Genomic DNA, 24815 nt, shown 5'->3' on the forward strand with positions numbered 1-24815 from the left:
TATTCTCAATGTTATCATTCATCATATCGATATAATGTGGCGTTTACACTTTGGACACTTTTTGAAGCGACTGTGTTATGTTTGAATGCGATCTGCGTTTTAAACGAAGAAAGATTTCTTGCAAAAGGTACACAATATCATTATATTTTTGTTTGTATTATTCTTTTATACTGAACTTTTCCCCTGCATAGAAATGAAGAATTTGCAGGTTATGTTATCTATTGTGTTACGCCGCGCAACACATCTGCATTCCATCCCGCGCCGCGTGACAGCCAACGGTCTACGTGCCGTCCTTCGAACCCTCCACAGGCCTAAGGACCCACCATAAAGTCGAAATTCTAACTGCATTGTTCGCACACATGGTTTACGTCAATCTGTTTGCTAGAAAGGACTTTCTAATTCCAGAAGTGTTTTCAGCTGGTTTTTTTAGAAGGGTCCATGGGTTTGTTATGCGCTCTTAAGAATTACGAAGAAAGCGGAGATATACCTAACGAAAAATCTGAGTTTCCCTGTAAACAATGTCGCCTAGGACCCAAGTTGGTAGGAGGTTTCTTTCTCCTCTCTTCCTTCCTAACATTGGTCCCAACCAATCGACATCGCGGATTATTGCCCCCACTTTACTAACTAAAAATGTAAGCAACGAATCCGCGTTCTTCGTTCAAAGGGCACACCCATACCAAGCTTTCCTCCGTATTCACATTAGAATAAGCTTTAGAGTTTGATCGTCTCTCACGGTGCCTAGAGTTCCTGCATTTCCTACAACTCTCACCGTTCCTGTATCTTTCTGAGTTCCTTCATCATTCATCAAGATGCCTACACGGCCTAGAGTCTTCTACGGCTCTCACTTATCCAGAACTCCGACAGTTCCCATAACTCTCAAGGGCCTAGAGCGCCTAAAGCTCTCCTTCTCTCATCCAAGACTAACTCTTCTCTCGTTATCTCTATCTTAATCAACGGCGTTGCTACTTTGTGTGATTGTATAAAGTGTTGGAAATATACATTATTATAACTCTGACTCCCAGTGTTATACCGCATTAACCACCCCGATTATCCTAACCGAAATACGGGGATCGAACTATTCGTGGTGTCGATTATTCTAATCGTAACGGGAATTTACGACTCCCGTTGACGCGTATTCTAACGACCGCGTCTCCCCGCGATAGCTCGATTTTATACATGGTCCTTCGAGCCGGATACTGTGTCAAGTGAAGAGTGCACGCCAGTGACACCCACTATCATACAGTGCCACGTGAATCCAACACAACCAGCAGCGGAAGCGTTACCACCCCAGCGAGGTCAGTAACGTAAAGGGTCGTCACCTTTGAAGAGGCATAATTCGGTGGTTGAAACGCAACCACACAGCCTCCTGCCACAAAGTGGACAATCGCCAACAGAAGTAAGTTCAAACGATTTCATTATCAATTACATAAAAAGTAATGGCAACCGGAAACGAACTTGCCGCCTTGCGTCGATGCCGGACCTACTATATCGCCCAGTTTACACGCCTCGCAAAAAAAAACTCGACGACATTGAACAATCAGGCTGTCCGGAAGAGATCGACTTGCTTCAAATTAAAGAACGTCTAGAAACCTTCGAGGAGGAACTCCGTGCATTACAACACCAGATCGTAACTTTAGACGAGGGAGAGATCGCGCGCGGCAGTGAGCTAGCGGAAGAATACGAAAGACTGCAACGCCGAGTAGCCAAACAATTAATCAATACACGACGAAGTACGCCGTCACAATCGACAAGCGGCGAATCAGCCGTCGGCCGCGAGTCCGCGTCGCTTAAACTCCCGGAAGAACAAACGCGCGGTCTCGAGATCAGAGAACAGTATAACGATATATGCGATCGGCTAAGACGTAACCAACGTATAGCACGTTCATCGAGACCGGCCCACAATGGATCAGCCACTGGTATCAAATTGCCGCGAAATGCTTTGAATCAGCCAACCTCTCACGATCCACTGGACCGGAAGGAAGTGAATTCCATCCAGGACAAGGATCAACCTCCGCCGACGGAAACCATCGCAGTAACTCGAATGGCGATCCCGTCGCACATCACGCGGAGCTCAGCGCGTGATACTCACAACATGTCAACTGTCCGCGATCTGACGACCACGTTCGCAGCGTCAGCATCGCAATCATCTGATTCGACGTTACACAACGTCTTGAATCAATCAATCACTCAAGATCCTCTGGACCAAAAGGAGCTGATTCTCACCCAAGACGACAACGGTCGTACTCATCCGACGGAAGGCACCGCTTCAACTCCAGCGTCGATCCCGTCGCATACCACGCGGAGCTCACCGCGTGACATTCACAACATATCAACTACCCGCGATCTGACAACCACGTTCGCAGCGTCAGCATCGCAACCATCTGATTCAACGCCACAAAACTCCTTGAATCAATCAATTCGAGATCTTCTGGACCGAAAGGAACTGAATTCCATCCAAGACGACAACGGTCGTACTCCGCCGACGGAAGGCCCGTTTCAACTCAATTGCCGATTCCGGCGTATACCACGCGGAGCTCACCGCAGGACACTCGCAACGTGTCAACTACCCGAGATCGGACAACCACGCTCACAGCGTCAGCATCGCAACCATCTGGTTCAACTACACAAAATGTCTCGAATCAGCCGAATGCTCCAGATCTGCAAGACCAGAAGGAACTGAATCACGTCCCGGACAAAAACAGTTATACTCCGCCGGGGAACACCACTTTACATGTTACACCTGACATGGACATCATATCGGAGAGTCGGTCTCCGCGACCTAACGTGAAGAATTCTCCATCGCCACGGCGGCGAGGAGCCACGCCTGCGAGTAACCCAAATCGGGATAATCTCCACGTTATTACCACTATGACTAATCATTTAATTGTCGGTAGTTTTCAGAACGCGCCAGCTGATCTCAACATTTGTCCACTAAGCCCACAGATCACTACGTCGGACAAATCTCTGATTTTGTCTCTTGCGGATTGTTGGACCACGCCGGTACAACTACCAGCCATCAGCGAGAAGGCGCGATCCGGATGGGTCAACGGGGGGAGCCTCGTCCCTCAATCAATCATGACCTCCTTCACGCTTCCTCAGCCGAAACAGCAACGAGGATGTCCAAATGACATGCAATACTTTCACGAGTCTGATGTTGCAGAGATACCATACAAGAAAGGCGAACCCTACTCTAGGTCTTACCATGATACAATCCACGACATGTGGGACAAGATAGCACAATTGGGGCAGATCATCGGGGGGAGCTCAGTCCTCCAATCATACACACAACTCTGCGACGTGTTTGAACCTATACCATGCATCACCGGAGTTTCATTCAACGACACCTCCTGGGGCAAACTATTCAAGGACACATCATGGGCCGAGGTGTTCCACGATACTGCATGGGCCGAACTGTTTCACGATACATCCTGGATCGTGAACTTCAACGGCCCCATAACGCAACGGCGAACCAGACACCAGGACAGACGGGTGTCCTCTACGCAACGGCCTTTCGGTCGTATCATCGAGTTCACCCTGGCGACGACGGCCTCGTCAGGACAACTACGAACATCGAAGAAGGCGGATGAAAAACGCATCTCCATACAGATATTATCTACCTTTGGGAAATCGGCGAGATGTATAACGACACCTCCAGGGCTGAGGTGATCTACGATACTGCACGAGCCGAGCTCTTCACGACATTTCTTGGTCCGTAGACTTCAGCGGCAACTTTCTTGGCAATGCCAAGAACCACGGCGGTCCAGACTACAAGGCAGTCAACGGTCCTTCGACGCAGCGGCGAAGCAGACTCCAGGACAGACAAATATCCTCAGCGCAGCGGCCTTTCGGCCGTATCATCAAATTCCTCCTGGCGACCACTACATTCTCTGGACGGCCACAGTTCACAGGACAGCAACAATCAACAAGGAGGCGGATGGAAGATTTAATTCATTTTATCTCGACAGATTTTTGATCGGTGCCCCCTCAACGGGGGGGGGGGTGGATGTTACGCCGCGCAACACATCTGCATTCCATCCCGCGCGGCGTGACAGCCAACGGTCTACGTGCCGTCCTTCGAACCCTCCACAGGCCTAAGGACCCACCATGAAGTCGAAATTCTAACTGCATTGTTCGCACACATGGTTTACGTCAATCTGTTTGCTAGAAAGGACTTTCTAATTCCAGAAGTGTTTTCAGCTGGTTTTTTTAGAAGGGTCCATGGGTTTGTTATGCGCTCTTAAGAATTACGAAGAAAGCGGAGATATACCTAACGAAAAATCTGAGTTTCCCTGTAAACAATGTCGCCTAGGACCCAAGTTGGTAGGAGGTTTCTTTCTCCTCTCTTCCTTCCTAACATTGGTCCCAACCAATCGACATCGCGGATTATTGCCCCCACTTTACTAACTAAAAATGTAAGCAACGAATCCGCGTTCTTCGTTCAAAGGGCACACCCATACCAAGCTTTCCTCCGTATTCACATTAGAATAAGCTTTAGAGTTTGATCGTCTCTCACGGTGCCTAGAGTTCCTGCATTTCCTACAACTCTCACCGTTCCTGTATCTTTCTGAGTTCCTTCATCATTCATCAAGATGCCTACACGGCCTAGAGTCTTCTACGGCTCTCACTTATCCAGAACTCCGACAGTTCCCATAACTCTCAAGGGCCTAGAGCGCCTAAAGCTCTCCTTCTCTCATCCAAGACTAACTCTTCTCTCGTTATCTCTATCTTAATCAACGGCGTTGCTACTTTGTGTGATTGTATAAAGTGTTGGAAATATACATTATTATAACTCTGACTCCCAGTGTTATACCGCATTAACCACCCCGATTATCCTAACCGAAATACGGGGATCGAACTATTCGTGGTGTCGATTATTCTAATCGTAACGGGAATTTACGACTCCCGTTGACGCGTATTCTAACGACCGCGTCTCCCCGCGATAGCTCGATTTTATACATGGTCCTTCGAGCCGGATACTGTGTCAAGTGAAAAGTGCACGCCAGTGACACACACTATCATACAGTGCCACGTGAATCCAACACAACCAGCAGCGGAAGCGTTACCACCCCAGCGAGGTCAGTAACGTAAAGGGTCGTCACCTTTGAAGAGGCATCATTCGGTGGTTGAAACGCAACCACACAGCCTCCTGCCACAAAGTGGACAATCGCCAACAGAAGTAAGTTCAAACGATTTCATTATCAATTACATAAAAAATAATGGCAACCGGAAACGAACTTGCCGCCTTGCGTCGATGCCGGACCTACTATATCGCCCAGTTTACACGCCTCGCAAAAAAAAACTCGACGACATTGAACAATCAGGCTGTCCGGAAGAGATCGACTTGCTTCAAATTAAAGAACGTCTAGAAACCTTCGAGAAGGAACTCCGTGCATTACAACACCAGATCGTAACTTTAGACGAGGGAGAGATCGCGCGCGGCAGTGAGCTAGCGGAAGAATACGAAAGACTGCAACGCCGAGTAGCCAAACAATTAATCAATACACGACGAAGTACGCCGTCACAATCGACAAGCGGCGAATCAGCCGTCGGCCGCGAGTCCGCGTCGCTTAAACTCCCGGAAGAACAAACGCGCGGTCTCGAGATCAGAGAACAGTATAACGATATATGCGATCGGCTAAGACGTAACCAACGTATAGCACGACAACCCCGGTCATCGAGACCGGCCCACAATGGATCAGCCACTGGTATCAAATTGCCGCGAAATGCTTTGAATCAGCCAACCTCTCACGATCCACTGGACCGGAAGGAAGTGAATCCCATCCAGGACAAGGATCAACCTCCGCCGACGGAAACCATCGCAGTAACTCGAATGGCGATCCCGTCGCACTTCACGCGGAGCTCAGCGCGTGATACTCACAACATGTCAACTGTCCGCGATCTGACGACCACGTTCGCAGCGTCAGCATCGCAATCATCTGATTCGACGTTACACAACGTCTTGAATCAATCAATCACTCAAGATCCTCTGGACCAAAAGGAGCTGATTCTCACCCAAGACGACAACGGTCGTACTCATCCGACGGAAGGCACCGCTTCAACTCCAGCGTCGATCCCGTCGCATACCACGCGGAGCTCACCGCGTGACATTCACAACATATCAACTACCCGCGATCTGACAACCACGTTCGCAGCGTCAGCATCGCAACCATCTGATTCAACGCCACAAAACTCCTTGAATCAATCAATTCGAGATCTTCTGGACCGAAAGGAACTGAATTCCATCCAAGACGACAACGGTCGTACTCCGCCGACGGAAGGCCCGTTTCAACTCAATTGCCGATTCCGGCGTATACCACGCGGAGCTCACCGCATGACACTCGCAACGTGTCAACTACCCGAGATCGGACAACCACGCTCACAGCGTCAGCATCGCAACCATCTGGTTCAACTACACAAAATGTCTCGAATCAGCCGAATGCTCCAGATCTGCAAGACCAGAAGGAACTGAATCACGTCCCGGACAAAAACAGTTATACTCCGCCGGGGAACACCACTTTACATGTTACACCTGACATGGACATCATATCGGAGAGTCGGTCTCCGCGACCTAACGTGAAGAATTCTCCATCGCCACGGCGGCGAGGAGCCACGCCTGCGAGTAACCCAAATCGGGATAATCTCCACGTTATTACCACTATGACTAATCATTTAATTGTCGGTAGTTTTCAGAACGCGCCAGCTGATCTCAACATTTGTCCACTAAGCCCACAGATCACTACGTCGGACAAATCTCTGATTTTGTCTCTTGCGGATTGTTGGACCACGCCGGTACAACTACCAGCCATCAGCGAGAAGGCGCGATCCGGATGGGTCAACGGGGGGAGCCTCTTCCCTCAATCAATCATGACCTCCTTCACGCTTCCTCAGCCGAAACAGCAACGAGGATGTCCAAATGACATGCAATACTTTCACGAGTCTGATGTTGCAGAGATACCATACAAGAAAGGCGAACCCTACTCCAGGTCTTACCATGATACAATCCACGACATGTGGGACAAGATAGCACAATTGGGGCAGATCATCGGGGGGAGCTCAGTCCTCCAATCATACACACAACTCTGCGACGTGTTTGAACCTATACCATGCATCACCGGAGTTTCATTCAACGACACCTCCTGGGGCAAACTATTCAAGGACACATCATGGGCCGAGGTGTTCCACGATACTGCATGGGCCGAACTGTTTCACGATACATCCTGGATCGTGAACTTCAACGGCCCCATAACGCAACGGCGAACCAGACACCAGGACAGACGGGTGTCCTCTACGCAACGGCCTTTCGGTCGTATCATCGAGTTCACCCTGGCGACGACGGCCTCGTCAGGACAACTACGAACATCGAAGAAGGCGGATGAAAAACGCATCTCCATACAGATATTATCTACCTTTGGGAAATCGGCGAGATGTATAACGACACCTCCAGGGCTGAGGTGATCTACGATACTGCACGAGCCGAGCTCTTCACGACATTTCTTGGTCCGTAGACTTCAGCGGCAACTTTCTTGGCAATGCCAAGAACCACGGCGGTCCAGACTACAAGGCAGTCAACGGTCCTTCGACGCAGCGGCGAAGCAGACTCCAGGACAGACAAATATCCTCAGCGCAGCGGCCTTTCGACCGTATCATCAAATTCCTCCTGGCGACCACTACATTCTCTGGACGGCCACAGTTCACAGGACAGCAACAATCAACAAGGAGGCGGATGGAAGATTTAATTCATTTTATCTCGACAGATTTTTGATCGGTGCCCCCTCAACGGGGGGGGGGGTGGATGTTACGCCGCGCAACACATCTGCATTCCATCCCGCGCGGCGTGACAGCCAACGGTCTACGTGCCGTCCTTCGAACCCTCCACAGGCCTAAGGACCCACCATGAAGTCGAAATTCTAACTGCATTGTTCGCACACATGGTTTACGTCAATCTGTTTGCTAGAAAGGACTTTCTAATTCCAGAAGTGTTTTCAGCTGGTTTTTTTAGAAGGGTCCATGGGTTTGTTATGCGCTCTTAAGAATTACGAAGAAAGCGGAGATATACCTAACGAAAAATCTGAGTTTCCCTGTAAACAATGTCGCCTAGGACCCAAGTTGGTAGGAGGTTTCTTTCTCCTCTCTTCCTTCCTAACATTGGTCCCAACCAATCGACATCGCGGATTATTGCCCCCACTTTACTAACTAAAAATGTAAGCAACGAATCCGCGTTCTTCGTTCAAAGGGCACACCCATACCAAGCTTTCCTCCGTATTCACATTAGAATAAGCTTTAGAGTTTGATCGTCTCTCACGGTGCCTAGAGTTCCTGCATTTCCTACAACTCTCACCGTTCCTGTATCTTTCTGAGTTCCTTCATCATTCATCAAGGTGCCTACACGGCCTAGAGTCTTCTACGGCTCTCACTTATCCAGAACTCCGACAGTTCCCATAACTCTCAAGGGCCTAGAGCGCCTAAAGCTCTCCTTCTCTCATCCAAGACTAACTCTTCTCTCGTTATCTCTATCTTAATCAACGGCGTTACTACTTTGTGTGATTGTATAAAGTGTTGGAAATATACATTATTATAACTCTGACTCCCAGTGTTATACCGCATTAACCACCCCGATTATCCTAACCGAAATACGGGGATCGAACTATTCGTGGTGTCGATTATTCTAATCGTAACGGGAATTTACGACTCCCGTTGACGCGTATTCTAACGACCGCGTCTCCCCGCGATAGCTCGATTTTATACATGGTCCTTCGAGCCGGATACTGTGTCAAGTGAAAAGTGCACGCCAGTGACACACACTATCATACAGTGCCACGTGAATCCAACACAACCAGCAGCGGAAGCGTTACCACCCCAGCGAGGTCAGTAACGTAAAGGGTCGTCACCTTTGAAGAGGCATCATTCGGTGGTTGAAACGCAACCACACAGCCTCCTGCCACAAAGTGGACAATCGCCAACAGAAGTAAGTTCAAACGATTTCATTACCAATTACATAAAAAATAATGGCAACCGGAAACGAACTTGCCGCCTTGCGTCGATGCCGGACCTACTATATCGCCCAGTTTACACGCCTCGCAAAAAAAAACTCGACGACATTGAACAATCAGGCTGTCCGGAAGAGATCGACTTGCTTCAAATTAAAGAACGTCTAGAAACCTTCGAGAAGGAACTCCGTGCATTACAACACCAGATCGTAACTTTAGACGAGGGAGAGATCGCGCGCGGCAGTGAGCTAGCGGAAGAATACGAAAGACTGCAACGCCGAGTAGCCAAACAATTAATCAATACACGACGAAGTACGCCGTCACAATCGACAAGCGGCGAATCAGCCGTCGGCCGCGAGTCCGCGTCGCTTAAACTCCCGGAAGAACAAACGCGCGGTCTCGAGATCAGAGAACAGTATAACGATATATGCGATCGGCTAAGACGTAACCAACGTATAGCACGACAACCCCGGTCATCGAGACCGGCCCACAATGGATCAGCCACTGGTATCAAATTGCCGCGAAATGCTTTGAATCAGCCAACCTCTCACGATCCACTGGACCGGAAGGAAGTGAATCCCATCCAGGACAAGGATCAACCTCCGCCGACGGAAACCATCGCAGTAACTCGAATGGCGATCCCGTCGCACTTCACGCGGAGCTCAGCGCGTGATACTCACAACATGTCAACTGTCCGCGATCTGACGACCACGTTCGCAGCGTCAGCATCGCAATCATCTGATTCGACGTTACACAACGTCTTGAATCAATCAATCACTCAAGATCCTCTGGACCAAAAGGAGCTGATTCTCTCCCAAGACGACAACGGTCGTACTCATCCGACGGAAGGCACCGCTTCAACTCCAGCGTCGATCCCGTCGCATACCACGCGGAGCTCACCGCGTGACATTCACAACATATCAACTACCCGCGATCTGACAACCACGTTCGCAGCGTCAGCATCGCAACCATCTGATTCAACGCCACAAAACTCCTTGAATCAATCAATTCGAGATCTTCTGGACCGAAAGGAACTGAATTCCATCCAAGACGACAACGGTCGTACTCCGCCGACGGAAGGCCCGTTTCAACTCAATTGCCGATTCCGGCGTATACCACGCGGAGCTCACCGCATGTCACTCGCAACGTGTCAACTACCCGAGATCGGACAACCACGCTTACAGCGTCAGCATCGCAACCATCTGGTTCAACTACACAAAATGTCTCGAATCAGCCGAATGCTCCAGATCTGCAAGACCAGAAGGAACTGAATCACGTCCCGGACAAAAACAGTTATACTCCGCCGGGGAACACCACTTTACATGTTACACCTGACATGGACATCATATCGGAGAGTCGGTCTCCGCAACCTAACGTGAAGAATTCTCCATCGCCACGGCGGCGAGGAGCCACGCCTGCGAGTAACCCAAATCGGGATAATCTCCACGTTATTACCACTATGACTAATCATTTAATTGTCGGTAGTTTTCAGAACGCGCCAGCTGATCTCAACATTTGTCCACTAAGCCCACAGATCACTACGTCGGACAAATCTCTGATTTTGTCTCTTGCGGATTGTTGGACCACGCCGGTACAACTACCAGCCATCAGCGAGAAGGCGCGATCCGGATGGGTCAACGGGGGGAGCCTCTTCCCTCAATCAATCATGACCTCCTTCACGCTTCCTCAGCCGAAACAGCAACGAGGATGTCCAAATGACATGCAATACTTTCACGAGTCTGATGTTGCAGAGATACCATACAAGAAAGGCGAACCCTACTCTAGGTCTTACCATGATACAATCCACGACATGTGGGACAAGATAGCACAATTGGGGCAGATCATCGGGGGGAGCTCAGTCCTCCAATCATACACACAACTCTGCGACGTGTTTGAACCTATACCATGCATCACCGGAGTTTCATTCAACGACACCTCCTGGGGCAAACTATTCAAGGACACATCATGGGCCGAGGTGTTCCACGATACTGCATGGGCCGAACTGTTTCACGATACATCCTGGATCGTGAACTTCAACGGCCCCATAACGCAACGGCGAACCAGACACCAGGACAGACGGGTGTCCTCTACGCAACGGCCTTTCGGTCGTATCATCGAGTTCACCCTGGCGACGACGGCCTCGTCAGGACAACTACGAACATCGAAGAAGGCGGATGAAAAACGCATCTCCATACAGATATTATCTACCTTTGGGAAATCGGCGAGATGTATAACGACACCTCCAGGGCTGAGGTGTTCTACGATACTGCACGAGCCGAGCTCTTCACGACATTTCTTGGTCCGTAGACTTCAGCGGCAACTTTCTTGGCAATGCCAAGAACCACGGCGGTCCAGACTACAAGGCAGTCAACGGTCCTTCGACGCAGCGGCGAAGCAGACTCCAGGACAGACAAATATCCTCAGCGCAGCGGCCTTTCGGCCGTATCATCAAATTCCTCCTGGCGACCACTACATTCTCTGGACGGCCACAGTTCACAGGACAGCAACAATCAACAAGGAGGCGGATGGAAGATTTAATTCATTTTATCTCGACAGATTTTTGATCGGTGCCCCCTCAACGGGGGGGGGGGGGGGATGTTACGCCGCGCAACACATCTGCATTCCATCCCGCGCGGCGTGACAGCCAACGGTCTACGTGCCGTCCTTCGAACCCTCCACAGGCCTAAGGACCCACCATGAAGTCGAAATTCTAACTGCATTGTTCGCACACATGGTTTACGTCAATCTGTTTGCTAGAAAGGACTTTCTAATTCCAGAAGTGTTTTCAGCTGGTTTTTTTAGAAGGGTCCATGGGTTTGTTATGCGCTCTTAAGAATTACGAAGAAAGCGGAGATATACCTAACGAAAAATCTGAGTTTCCCTGTAAACAATGTCGCCTAGGACCCAAGTTGGTAGGAGGTTTCTTTCTCCTCTCTTCCTTCCTAACATTGGTCCCAACCAATCGACATCGCGGATTATTGCCCTCACTTTACTAACTAAAAATGTAAGCAACGAATCCGCGTTCTTCGTTCAAAGGGCACACCCATACCAAGCTTTCCTCCGTATTCACATTAGAATAAGCCTTAGAGTTTGATCGTCTCTCACGGTGCCTAGAGTTCCTGCATTTCCTACAACTCTCACCGTTCCTGTATCTTTCTGAGTTCCTTCATCATTCATCAAGATGCCTACACGGCCTAGAGTCTTCTACGGCTCTCACTTATCCAGAACTCCGACAGTTCCCATAACTCTCAAGGGCCTAGAGCGCCTAAAGCTCTCCTTCTCTCATCCAAGACTAACTCTTCTCTCGTTATCTCTATCTTAATCAACGGCGTTGCTACTTTGTGTGATTGTATAAAGTGTTGGAAATATACATTATTATAACTCTGACTCCCAGTGTTATACCGCATTAACCACCCCGATTATCCTAACCGAAATACGGGGATCGAACTATTCGTGGTGTCGATTATTCTAATCGTAACGGGAATTTACGACTCCCGTTGACGCGTATTCTAACGACCGCGTCTCCCCGCGATAGCTCGATTTTATACATGGTCCTTCGAGCCGGATACTGTGTCAAGTGAAGAGTGCACGCCAGTGACACACACTATCATACAGTGCCACGTGAATCCAACACAACCAGCAGCGGAAGCGTTACCACCCCAGCGAGGTCAGTAACGTAAAGGGTCGTCACCTTTGAAGAGGCATCATTCGGTGGTTGAAACGCAACCACACAGCCTCCTGCCACAAAGTGGACAATCGCCAACAGAAGTAAGTTCAAACGATTTCATTATCAATTACATAAAAAATAATGGCAACCGGAAACGAACTTGCCGCCTTGCGTCGATGCCGGAGCTACTATATCGCCCAGTTTACACGCCTCGCAAAAAAAAACTCGACGACATTGAACAATCAGGCTGTCCGGAAGAGATCGACTTGCTTCAAATTAAAGAACGTCTAGAAACCTTCGAGGAGGAACTCCGTGCATTACAACACCAGATCGTAACTTTAGACGAGGGAGAGATCGCGCGCGGCAGTGAGCTAGCGGAAGAATACGAAAGACTGCAACGCCGAGTAGCCAAACAATTAATCAATACACGACGAAGTACGCCGTCACAATCGACAAGCGGCGAATCAGCCGTCGGCCGCGAGTCCGCGTCGCTTAAACTCCCGGAAGAACAAACGCGCGGTCTCGAGATCAGAGAACAGTATAACGATATATGCGATCGGCTAAGACGTAACCAACGTATAGCACGTTCATCGAGACCGGCCCACAATGGATCAGCCACTGGTATCAAATTGCCGCGAAATGCATTGAATCAGCCAACCTCTCACGATCCACTGGACCGGAAGGAAGTGAATTCCATCCAGGACAAGGATCAACCTCCGCCGACGGAAACCATCGCAGTAACTCGAATGGCGATCCCGTCGCACTTCACGCGGAGCTCAGCGCGTGATACTCACAACATGTCAACTGTCCGCGATCTGACGACCACGTTCGCAGCGTCAGCATCGCAATCATCTGATTCGACGTTACACAACGTCTTGAATCAATCAATCACTCAAGATCCTCTGGACCAAAAGGAGCTGATTCTCACCCAAGACGACAACGGTCGTACTCATCCGACGGAAGGCACCGCTTCAACTCCAGCGTCGATCCCGTCGCATACCACGCGGAGCTCACCGCGTGACATTCACAACATATCAACTACCCGCGATCTGACAACCACGTTCGCAGCGTCAGCATCGCAACCATCTGATTCAACGCCACAAAACTCCTTGAATCAATCAATTCGAGATCTTCTGGACCGAAAGGAACTGAATTCCATCCAAGACGACAACGGTCGTACTCCGCCGACGGAAGGCCCGCTTCAACTCAATTGCCGATTCCGGCGTATACCACGCGGAGCTCACCGCATGACACTCGCAACGTGTCAACTACCCGAGATCGGACAACCACGCTCACAGCGTCAGCATCGCAACCATCTGGTTCAACTACACAAAATGTCTCGAATCAGCCGAATGCTCCAGATCTGCAAGACCAGAAGGAACTGAATCACGTCCCGGACAAAAACAGTTATACTCCGCCGGGGAACACCACTTTACATGTTACACCTGACATGGACATCATATCGGAGAGTCGGTCTCCGCGACCTAACGTGAAGAATTCTCCATCGCCACGGCGGCGAGGAGCCACGCCTGCGAGTAACCCAAATCGGGATAATCTCCACGTTATTACCACTATGACTAATCATTTAATTGTCGGTAGTTTTCAGAACGCGCCAGCTGATCTCAAGATTTGTCCACTAAGCCCACAGATCACTACGTCGGACAAATCTCTGATTTTGTCTCTTGCGGATTGTTGGACCACGCCGGTACAACTACCAGCCATCAGTGAGAAGGCGCGATCCGGATGGGTCAACGGGGGGAGCCTCTTCCCTCAATCAATCATGACCTCCTTCACGCTTCCTCAGCCGAAACAGCAACGAGGATGTCCAAATGACATGCAATACTTTCACGAGTCTGATGTTGCAGAGATACCATACAAGAAAGGCGAACCCTGCTCCAGGTCTTACCATGATACAATCCACGACATGTGGGACAAGATAGCACAATTGGGGCAGATCATCGGGGGGAGCTCAGTCCTCCAATCATACACACAACTCTGCGACGTGTTTGAACCTATACCATGCATCACCGGAGTTTCATTCAACGACACCTCCTGGGGCAAACTATTCAAGGACACATCATGGGCCGAGGTGTTCCACGATACTGCATGGGCCGAACTGTTTCACGATACATCCTGGATCGTGAACTTCAACGGCCCCATAACGCAACGGCGAACCAGACACCAGGACAGACGGGTGTCCTCTACGCAACGGCCTTTCGGTCGTATCATCGAGTTCACCCTGGCGACGACGGCCTCGTCAGGACAACTACGAACATCGAAGAAGGCGGATGAAAAACGCATCTCCATACAGATATTATCTACCTTTGGGAAATCGGCGAGATGTATAACGACACCTCCAGGGCTGAGGTGATCTACGATACTGCACGAGCCGAGCTCTTCACGACATTTCTTGGTCCGTAGACTTCAGCGGCAACTTTCTTGGCAATGCCAAGAACCACGGCGGTCCAGACTACAAGGCAGTCAACGGTCCTTCGACGCAGCGGCGAAGCAGACTCCAGGACAGACAAATATCCTCAGCGCAGCGGCCTTTCGACCGTATCATCAAATTCCTCCTGGCGACCACTACATTCTCTGGACGGCCACAGTTCACAGGACAGCAACAATCAACAAGGAGGCGGATGGAAGATTTAATTCATTTTATCTCGACAGATTTTTGATCGGTGCCCCCTCAACGGGGGGGGGGGGGGGATGTTACGCCGCGCAACACATCTGCATTCCATCCCGCGCGGCGTGACAGCCAACGGTCTACGTGCCGTCCTTCGAACCCTCCACAGGCCTAAGGACCCACCATGAAGTCGAAATTCTAACTGCATTGTTCGCACACATGGTTTACGTCAATCTGTTTGCTAGAAAGGACTTTCTAATTCCAGAAGTGTTTTCAGCTGGTTTTTTTAGAAGGGTCCATGGGTTTGTTATGCGCTCTTAAGAATTACGAAGAAAGCGGAGATATACCTAACGAAAAATCTGAGTTTCCCTGTAAACAATGTCGCCTAGGACCCAAGTTGGTAGGAGGTTTCTTTCTCCTCTCTTCCTTCCTAACATTGGTCCCAACCAATCGACATCGCGGATTATTGCCCCCACTTTACTAACTAAAAATGTAAGCAACGAATCCGCGTTCTTCGTTCAAAGGGCACACCCATACCAAGCTTTCCTCCGTATTCACATTAGAATAAGCTTTAGAGTTTGATCGTCTCTCACGGTGCCTAGAGTTCCTGCATTTCCTACAACTCTCACCGTTCCTGTATCTTTCTGAGTTCCTTCATCATTCATCAAGATGCCTACACGGCCTAGAGTCTTCTACGGCTCTCACTTATCCATAACTCCGACAGTTCCCATAACTCTCAAGGGCCTAGAGCGCCTAAAGCTCTCCTTCTCTCATCCAAGACTAACTCTTCTCTCGTTATCTCTATCTTAATCAACGGCGTTACTACTTTGTGTGATTGTATAAAGTGTTGGAAATATACATTATTATAACTCTGACTCCCAGTGTTATACCGCATTAACCACCCCGATTATCCTAACCGAAATACGGGGATCGAACTATTCGTGGTGTCGATTATTCTAATCGTAACGGGAATTTACGACTCCCGTTGACGCGTATTCTAACGACCGCGTCTCCCCGCGATAGCTCGATTTTATACATGGTCCTTCGAGCCGGATACTGTGTCAAGTGAAAAGTGCACGCCAGTGACACACACTATCATACAGTGCCACGTGAATCCAACACAACCAGCAGCGGAAGCGTTACCACCCCAGCGAGGTCAGTAACGTAAAGGGTCGTCACCTTTGAAGAGGCATCATTCGGTGGTTGAAACGCAACCACACAGCCTCCTGCCACAAAGTGGACAATCGCCAACAGAAGTAAGTTCAAACGATTTCATTATCAATTACATAAAAAATAATGGCAACCGGAAACGAACTTGCCGCCTTGCGTCGATGCCGGACCTACTATATCGCCCAGTTTACACGCCTCGCAAAAAAAAACTCGACGACATTGAACAATCAGGCTGTCCGGAAGAGATCGACTTGCTTCAAATTAAAGAACGTCTAGAAACCTTCGAGGAGGAACTCCGTGCATTACAACACCAGATCGTAACTTTAGACGAGGGAGAGATCGCGCGCGGCAGTGAGCTAGCGGAAGAATACGAAAGACTGCAACGCCGAGTAGCCAAACAATTAATCAATACACGACGAAGTACGCCGTCACAATCGACAAGCGGCGAATCAGCCGTCGGCCGCGAGTCCGCGTCGCTTAAACTCCCGGAAGAACAAACGCGCGGTCTCGAGATCAGAGAACAGTATAACGATATATGCGATCGGCTAAGACGTAACCAACGTATAGCACGACGACCCCGGTCATCGAGACCGGCCCACAATGGATCAGCCACTGGTATCAAATTGCCGCGAAATGCTTTGAATCAGCCAACCTCTCACGATCCACTGGACCGGAAGGAAGTGAATCCCATCCAGGACAAGGATCAACCTCCGCCGACGGAAACCATCGCAGTAACTCGAATGGCGATCCCGTCGCACTTCACGCGGAGCTCAGCGCGTGATACTCACAACATGTCAACTGTCCGCGATCTGACGACCACGTTCGCAGCGTCAGCATCGCAATCATCTGATTCGACGTTACACAACGTCTTGAATCAATCAATCACTCAAGATCCTCTGGACCAAAAGGAGCTGATTCTCACCCAAGACGACAACGGTCGTACTCATCCGACGGAAGGCACCGCTTCAACTCCAGCGTCGATCCCGTCGCATACCACGCGGAGCTCACCGCGTGACATTCACAACATATCAACTACCCGCGATCTGACAACCACGTTCGCAGCGTCAGCATCGCAACCATCTGATTCAACGCCACAAAACTCCTTGAATCAATCAATTCGAGATCTTCTGGACCGAAAGGAACTGAATTCCATCCAAGACGACAACGGTCGTACTCCGCCGACGGAAGGCCCGTTTCAACTCAATTGCCGATTCCGGCGTATACCACGCGGAGCTCACCGCATGACACTCGCAACGTGTCAACTACCCGAGATCGGACAACCACGCTCACAGCGTCAGCATCGCAACCATCTGGTTCAACTACACAAAATGTCTCGAATCAGCCGAATGCTCCAGATCTGCAAGACCAGAAGGAACTGAATCACGTCCCGGACAAAAACAGTTATACTCCGCCGGGGAACACCACTTTACATGTTACACCTGACATGGACATCATATCGGAGAGTCGGTCTCCGCAACCTAACGTGAAGAATTCTCCATCGCCACGGCGGCGAGGAGCCACGCCTGCGAGTAACCCAAATCGGGATAATCTCCACGTTATTACCACTATGACTAATCATTTAATTGTCGGTAGTTTTCAGAACGCGCCAGCTGATCTCAACATTTGTCCACTAAGCCCACAGATCACTACGTCGGACAAATCTCTGATTTTGTCTCTTGCGGATTGTTGGACCACGCCGGTACAACTACCAGCCATCAGCGAGAAGGCGCGATCCGGATGGGTCAACGGGGGGAGCCTCTTCCCTCAATCAATCATGACCTCCTTCACGCTTCCTCAGCCGAAACAGCAACGAGGATGTCCAAATGACATGCAATACTTTCACGAGTCTGATGTTGCAGAGATACCATACAAGAAAGGCGAACCCTACTCCAGGTCTTACCATGATACAATCCACGACATGTGGGACAAGATAGCACAATTGGGGCAGATCATCGGGGGGAGCTCAGTCCTCCAATCATACACACAACTCTGCGACGTGTTTGAACCTATACCATGCATCACCGGAGTTTCATTCAACGACACCTCCTGGGGCAAACTATTCAAGGACACCTCATGGGCCGAGGTGTTCCACGATACTGCATGGGCCGAACTGTTTCACGATACATCCTGGATCGTGAACTTCAACGGCCCCTTAACGCAACGGCGAACCAGACACCAGGACAGATGGGTGTCCTCTACGCAACGGCCTTTCGGTCGTATCATCGAGTTCACCCTGGCGACGACGGCCTCGTCAGGACAACTACGAACATCGAAGAAGGCGGATGAAAAACGCATCTCCATACAGATATTATCTACCTTTGGGAAATCGGCGAGATGTATAACGACACCTCCAGGGCTGAGGTGATCTACGATACTGCACGAGCCGAGCTCTTCACGACATTTCTTGGTCCGTAGACTTCAGCGGCAACTTTCTTGGCAATGCCAAGAACCACGGCGGTCCAGACTACAAGGCAGTCAACGGTCCTTCGACGCAGCGGCGAAGCAGACTCCAGGACAGACAAATATCCTCAGCGCAGCGGCCTTTCGACCGTATCATCAAATTCCTCCTGGCGACCACTACATTCTCTGGACGGCCACAGTTCACAGGACAGCAACAATCAACAAGGAGGCGGATGGAAGATTTAATTCATTTTATCTCGACAGATTTTTGATCGGTGCCCCCTCAACGGGGGGGGGGGGGTGGATGTTACGCCGCGCAACACATCTGCATTCCATCCCGCGCGGCGTGACAGCCAACGGTCTACGTGCCGTCCTTCGAACCCTCCACAGGCCTAAGGACCCACCATGAAGTCGAAATTCTAACTGCATTGTTCGCACACATGGTTTACGTCAATCTGTTTGCTAGAAAGGACTTTCTAATTCCAGAAGTGTTTTCAGCTGGTTTTTTTTAGAAGGGTCCATGGGTTTGTTATGCGCTCTTAAGAATTACGAAGAAAGCGGAGATATACCTAACGAAAAATCTGAGTTTCCCTGTAAACAATGTCGCCTAGGACCCAAGTTGGTAGGAGGTTTCTTTCTCCTCTCTTCCTTCCTAACATTGGTCCCAACCAATCGACATCGCGGATTATTGCCCCCACTTTACTAACTAAAAATGTAAGCAACGAATCCGCGTTCTTCGTTCAAAGGGCACACCCATACCAAGCTTTCCTCCGTATTCACATTAGAATAAGCTTTAGAGTTTGATCGTCTCTCACGGTGCCTAGAGTTCCTGCATTTCCTACAACTCTCACCGTTCCTGTATCTTTCTGAGTTCCTTCATCATTCATCAAGATGCCTACACGGCCTAGAGTCTTCTACGGCTCTCACTTATCCAGAACTCCGACAGTTCCCATAACTCTCAAGGGCCTAGAGCGCCTAAAGCTCTCCTTCTCTCATCCAAGACTAACTCTTCTCTCGTTATCTCTATCTTAATCAACGGCGTTACTACTTTGTGTGATTGTATAAAGTGTTGGAAATATACATTATTATAACTCTGACTCCCAGTGTTATACCGCATTAACCACCCCGATTATCCTAACCGAAATACGGGGATCGAACTATTCGTGGTGTCGATTATTCTAATCGTAACGGGAATTTACGACTCCCGTTGACGCGTATTCTAACGACCGCGTCTCCCCGCGATAGCTCGATTTTATACATGGTCCTTCGAGCCGGATACTGTGTCAAGTGAAAAGTGCACGCCAGTGACACCCACTATCATACAGTGCCACGTGAATCCAACACAACCAGCAGCGGAAGCGTTACCACCCCAGCGAGGTCAGTAACGTAAAGGGTCGTCACCTTTGAAGAGGCATAATTCGGTGGTTGAAACGCAACCACACAGCCTCCTGCCACAAAGTGGACAATCGCCAACAGAAGTAAGTTCAAACGATTTCATTATCAATTACATAAAAAGTAATGGCAACCGGAAACGAACTTGCCGCCTTGCGTCGATGCCGGAGCTACTATATCGCCCAGTTTACACGCCTCGCAAAAAAAACTCGACGACATTGAACAATCAGGCTGTCCGGAAGAGATCGACTTGCTTCAAATTAAAGAACGTCTAGAAACCTTCGAGGAGGAACTCCGTGCATTACAACACCAGATCGTAACTTTAGACGAGGGAGAGATCGCGCGCGGCAGTGAGCTAGCGGAAGAATACGAAAGACTGCAACGCCGAGTAGCCAAACAATTAATCAATACACGACGAAGTACGCCGTCACAATCGACAAGCGGCGAATCAGCCGTCGGCCGCGAGTCCGCGTCGCTTAAACTCCCGGAAGAACAAACGCGCGGTCTCGAGATCAGAGAACAGTATAACGATATATGCGATCGGCTAAGACGTAACCAACGTATAGCACGACAACTCCGGTCATCGAGACCGGCCCACAATGGATCAGCCACTGGTATCAAATTGCCGCGAAATGCTTTGAATCAGCCAACCTCTCACGATCCACTGGACCGGAAGGAAGTGAATCCCATCCAGGACAAGGATCAACCTCCGCCGACGGAAACCATCGCAGTAACTCGAATGGCGATCCCGTCGCACTTCACGCGGAGCTCAGCGCGTGATACTCACAACATGTCAACTGTCTGCGATCTGACGACCACGTTCGCAGCGTCAGCATCGCAATCATCTGATTCGACGTTACACAACGTCTTGAATCAATCAATCACTCAAGATCCTCTGGACCAAAAGGAGCTGATTCTCTCCCAAGACGACAACGGTCGTACTCATCCGACGGAAGGCACCGCTTCAACTCCAGCGTCGATCCCGTCGCATACCACGCGGAGCTCACCGCGTGACATTCACAACATATCAACTACCCGCGATCTGACAACCACGTTCGCAGCGTCAGCATCGCAACCATCTGATTCAACGCCACAAATCTCCTTGAATCAATCAATTCGAGATCTTCTGGACCGAAAGGAACTGAATTCCATCCAAGACGACAACGGTCGTACTCCGCCGACGGAAGGCCCGTTTCAACTCAATTGCCGATTCCGGCGTATACCACGCGGAGCTCACCGCATGACACTCGCAACGTGTCAACTACCCGAGATCGGACAACCACGCTTACAGCGTCAGCATCGCAACCATCTGGTTCAACTACACAAAATGTCTCGAATCAGCCGAATGCTCCAGATCTGCAAGACCAGAAGGAACTGAATCACGTCCCGGACAAAAACAGTTATACTCCGCCGGGGAACACCACTTTACATGTTACACCTGACATGGACATCATATCGGAGAGTCGGTCTCCGCAACCTAACGTGAAGAATTCTCCATCGCCACGGCGGCGAGGAGCCACGCCTGCGAGTAACCCAAATCGGGATAATCTCCACGTTATTACCACTATGACTAATCATTTAATTGTCGGTAGTTTTCAGAACGCGCCAGCTGATCTCAACATTTGTCCACTAAGCCCACAGATCACTAGGTCGGACAAATCTCTGATTTTGTCTCTTGCGGATTGTTGGACCACGCCGGTACAACTACCAGCCATCAGCGAGAAGGCGCGATCCGGATGGGTCAACGGGGGGAGCCTCTTCCCTCAATCAATCATGACCTCCTTCACGCTTCCTCAGCCGAAACAGCAACGAGGATGTCCAAATGACATGCAATACTTTCACGAGTCTGATGTTGCAGAGATACCATACAAGAAAGGCGAACCCTACTCCAGGTCTTACCATGATACAATCCACGACATGTGGGACAAGATAGCACAATTGGGGCAGATCATCGGGGGGAGCTCAGTCCTCCAATCATACACACAACTCTGCGACGTGTTTGAACCTATACCATGCATCACCGGAGTTTCATTCAACGACACCTCCTGGGGCAAACTATTCAAGGACACCTCATGGGCCGAGGTGTTCCACGATACTGCATGGGCCGAACTGTTTCACGATACATCCTGGATCGTGAACTTCAACGGCCCCATAACGCAACGGCGAACCAGACACCAGGACAGATGGGTGTCCTCTACGCAACGGCCTTTCGGTCGTATCATCGAGTTCACCCTGGCGACGACGGCCTCGTCAGGACAACTACGAACATCGAAGAAGGCGGATGAAAAACGCATCTCCATACAGATATTATCTACCTTTGGGAAATCGGCGAGATGTATAACGACACCTCCAGGGCTGAGGTGATCTACGATACTGCACGAGCCGAGCTCTTCACGACATTTCTTGGTCCGTAGACTTTAGCGGCAACTTTCTTGGCAATGCCAAGAACCACGGCGGTCCAGACTACAAGGCAGTCAACGGTCCTTCGACGCAGCGGCGAAGCAGACTCCAGGACAGACAAATATCCTCAGCGCAGCGGCCTTTCGACCGTATCATCAAATTCCTCCTGGCGACCACTACATTCTCTGGACGGCCACAGTTCACAGGACAGCAACAATCAACAAGGAGGCGGATGGAAGATTTAATTCATTTTATCTCGACAGATTTTTGATCGGTGCCCCCTCAACGGGGGGGGGGTGGATGTTACGCCGCGCAACACATCTGCATTCCATCCCGCGCGGCGTGACAGCCAACGGTCTACGTGCCGTCCTTCGAACCCTCCACAGGCCTAAGGACCCACCATGAAGTCGAAATTCTAACTGCATTGTTCGCACACATGGTTTACGTCAATCTGTTTGCTAGAAAGGACTTTCTAATTCCAGAAGTGTTTTCAGCTGGTTTTTTTAGAAGGGTCCATGGGTTTGTTATGCGCTCTTAAGAATTACGAAGAAAGCGGAGATATACCTAACGAAAAATCTGAGTTTCCCTGTAAACAATGTCGCCTAGGACCCAAGTTGGTAGGAGGTTTCTTTCTCCTCTCTTCCTTCCTAACATTGGTCCCAACCAATCGACATCGCGGATTATTGCCCCCACTTTACTAACTAAAAATGTAAGCAACGAATCCGCGTTCTTCGTTCAAAGGGCACACCCATACCAAGCTTTCCTCCGTATTCACATTAGAATAAGCCTTAGAGTTTGATCGTCTCTCACGGTGCCTAGAGTTCCTGCATTTCCTACAACTCTCACCGTTCCTGTATCTTTCCGAGTTCCTTCATCATTCATCAAGATGCCTACACGGCCTAGAGTCTTCTACGGCTCTCACTTATCCAGAACTCCGACAGTTCCCATAACTCTCAAGGGCCTAGAGCGCCTAAAGCTCTCCTTCTCTCATCCAAGACTAACTCTTCTCTCGTTATCTCTATCTTAATCAACGGCGTTGCTACTTTGTGTGATTGTATAAAGTGTTGGAAATATACATTATTATAACTCTGACTCCCAGTGTTATACCGCATTAACCACCCCGATTATCCTAACCGAAATACGGGGATCGAACTATTCGTGGTGTCGATTATTCTAATCGTAACGGGAATTTACGACTCCCGTTGACGCGTATTCTAACGACCGCGTCTCCCCGCGATAGCTCGATTTTATACATGGTCCTTCGAGCCGGATACTGTGTCAAGTGAAGAGTGCACGCCAGTGACACCCACTATCATACAGTGCCACGTGAATCCAACACAACCAGCAGCGGAAGCGTTACCACCCCAGCGAGGTCAGTAACGTAAAGGGTCGTCACCTTTGAAGAGGCATAATTCGGTGGTTGAAACGCAACCACACAGCCTCCTGCCACAAAGTGGACAATCGCCAACAGAAGTAAGTTCAAACGATTTCATTATCAATTACATAAAAAGTAATGGCAACCGGAAACGAACTTGCCGCCTTGCGTCGATGCCGGAGCTACTATATCGCCCAGTTTACACGCCTCGCAAAAAAAACTCGACGACATTGAACAATCAGGCTGTCCGGAAGAGATCGACTTGCTTCAAATTAAAGAACGTCTAGAAACCTTCGAGGAGGAACTCCGTGCATTACAACACCAGATCGTAACTTTAGACGAGGGAGAGATCGCGCGCGGCAGTGAGCTAGCGGAAGAATACGAAAGACTGCAACGCCGAGTAGCCAAACAATTAATCAATACACGACGAAGTACGCCGTCACAATCGACAAGCGGCGAATCAGCCGTCGGCCGCGAGTCCGCGTCGCTTAAACTCCCGGAAGAACAAACGCGCGGTCTCGAGATCAGAGAACAGTATAACGATATATGCGATCGGCTAAGACGTAACCAACGTATAGCACGTTCATCGAGACCGGCCCACAATGGATCAGCCACTGGTATCAAATTGCCGCGAAATGCTTTGAATCAGCCAACCTCTCACGATCCACTGGACCGGAAGGAAGTGAATTCCATCCAGGACAAGGATCAACCTCCGCCGACGGAAACCATCGCAGTAACTCGAATGGCGATCCCGTCGCACATCACGCGGAGCTCAGCGCGGGATACTCACAACATGTC

At 49.8% G+C, this 24815-nt stretch overlaps 1 protein-coding gene across 1 annotated transcript in view; it reads left to right on the forward strand.

The window, feature by feature from the left end:
- LOC125386940 (immediate early response 3-interacting protein 1-like) overlaps positions 1–24815 on the forward strand; it is a gene marked incomplete at its 5' end in the record, with an annotated part of 103871 nt that continues 79056 nt past the window's right edge. The window contains one exon of the mRNA XM_048414139.1: positions 1–127. Coding sequence (XP_048270096.1) covers positions 1–127 — 127 coding nt within the window. The remainder of the gene's footprint in view (positions 128–24815) is intronic.

The sequence above is a fragment of the Bombus terrestris genome, unplaced genomic scaffold (genome assembly GCF_910591885.1).
Source record: "Bombus terrestris unplaced genomic scaffold, iyBomTerr1.2, whole genome shotgun sequence".
Classification (NCBI taxonomy): domain Eukaryota; kingdom Metazoa; phylum Arthropoda; class Insecta; order Hymenoptera; family Apidae; genus Bombus; species Bombus terrestris.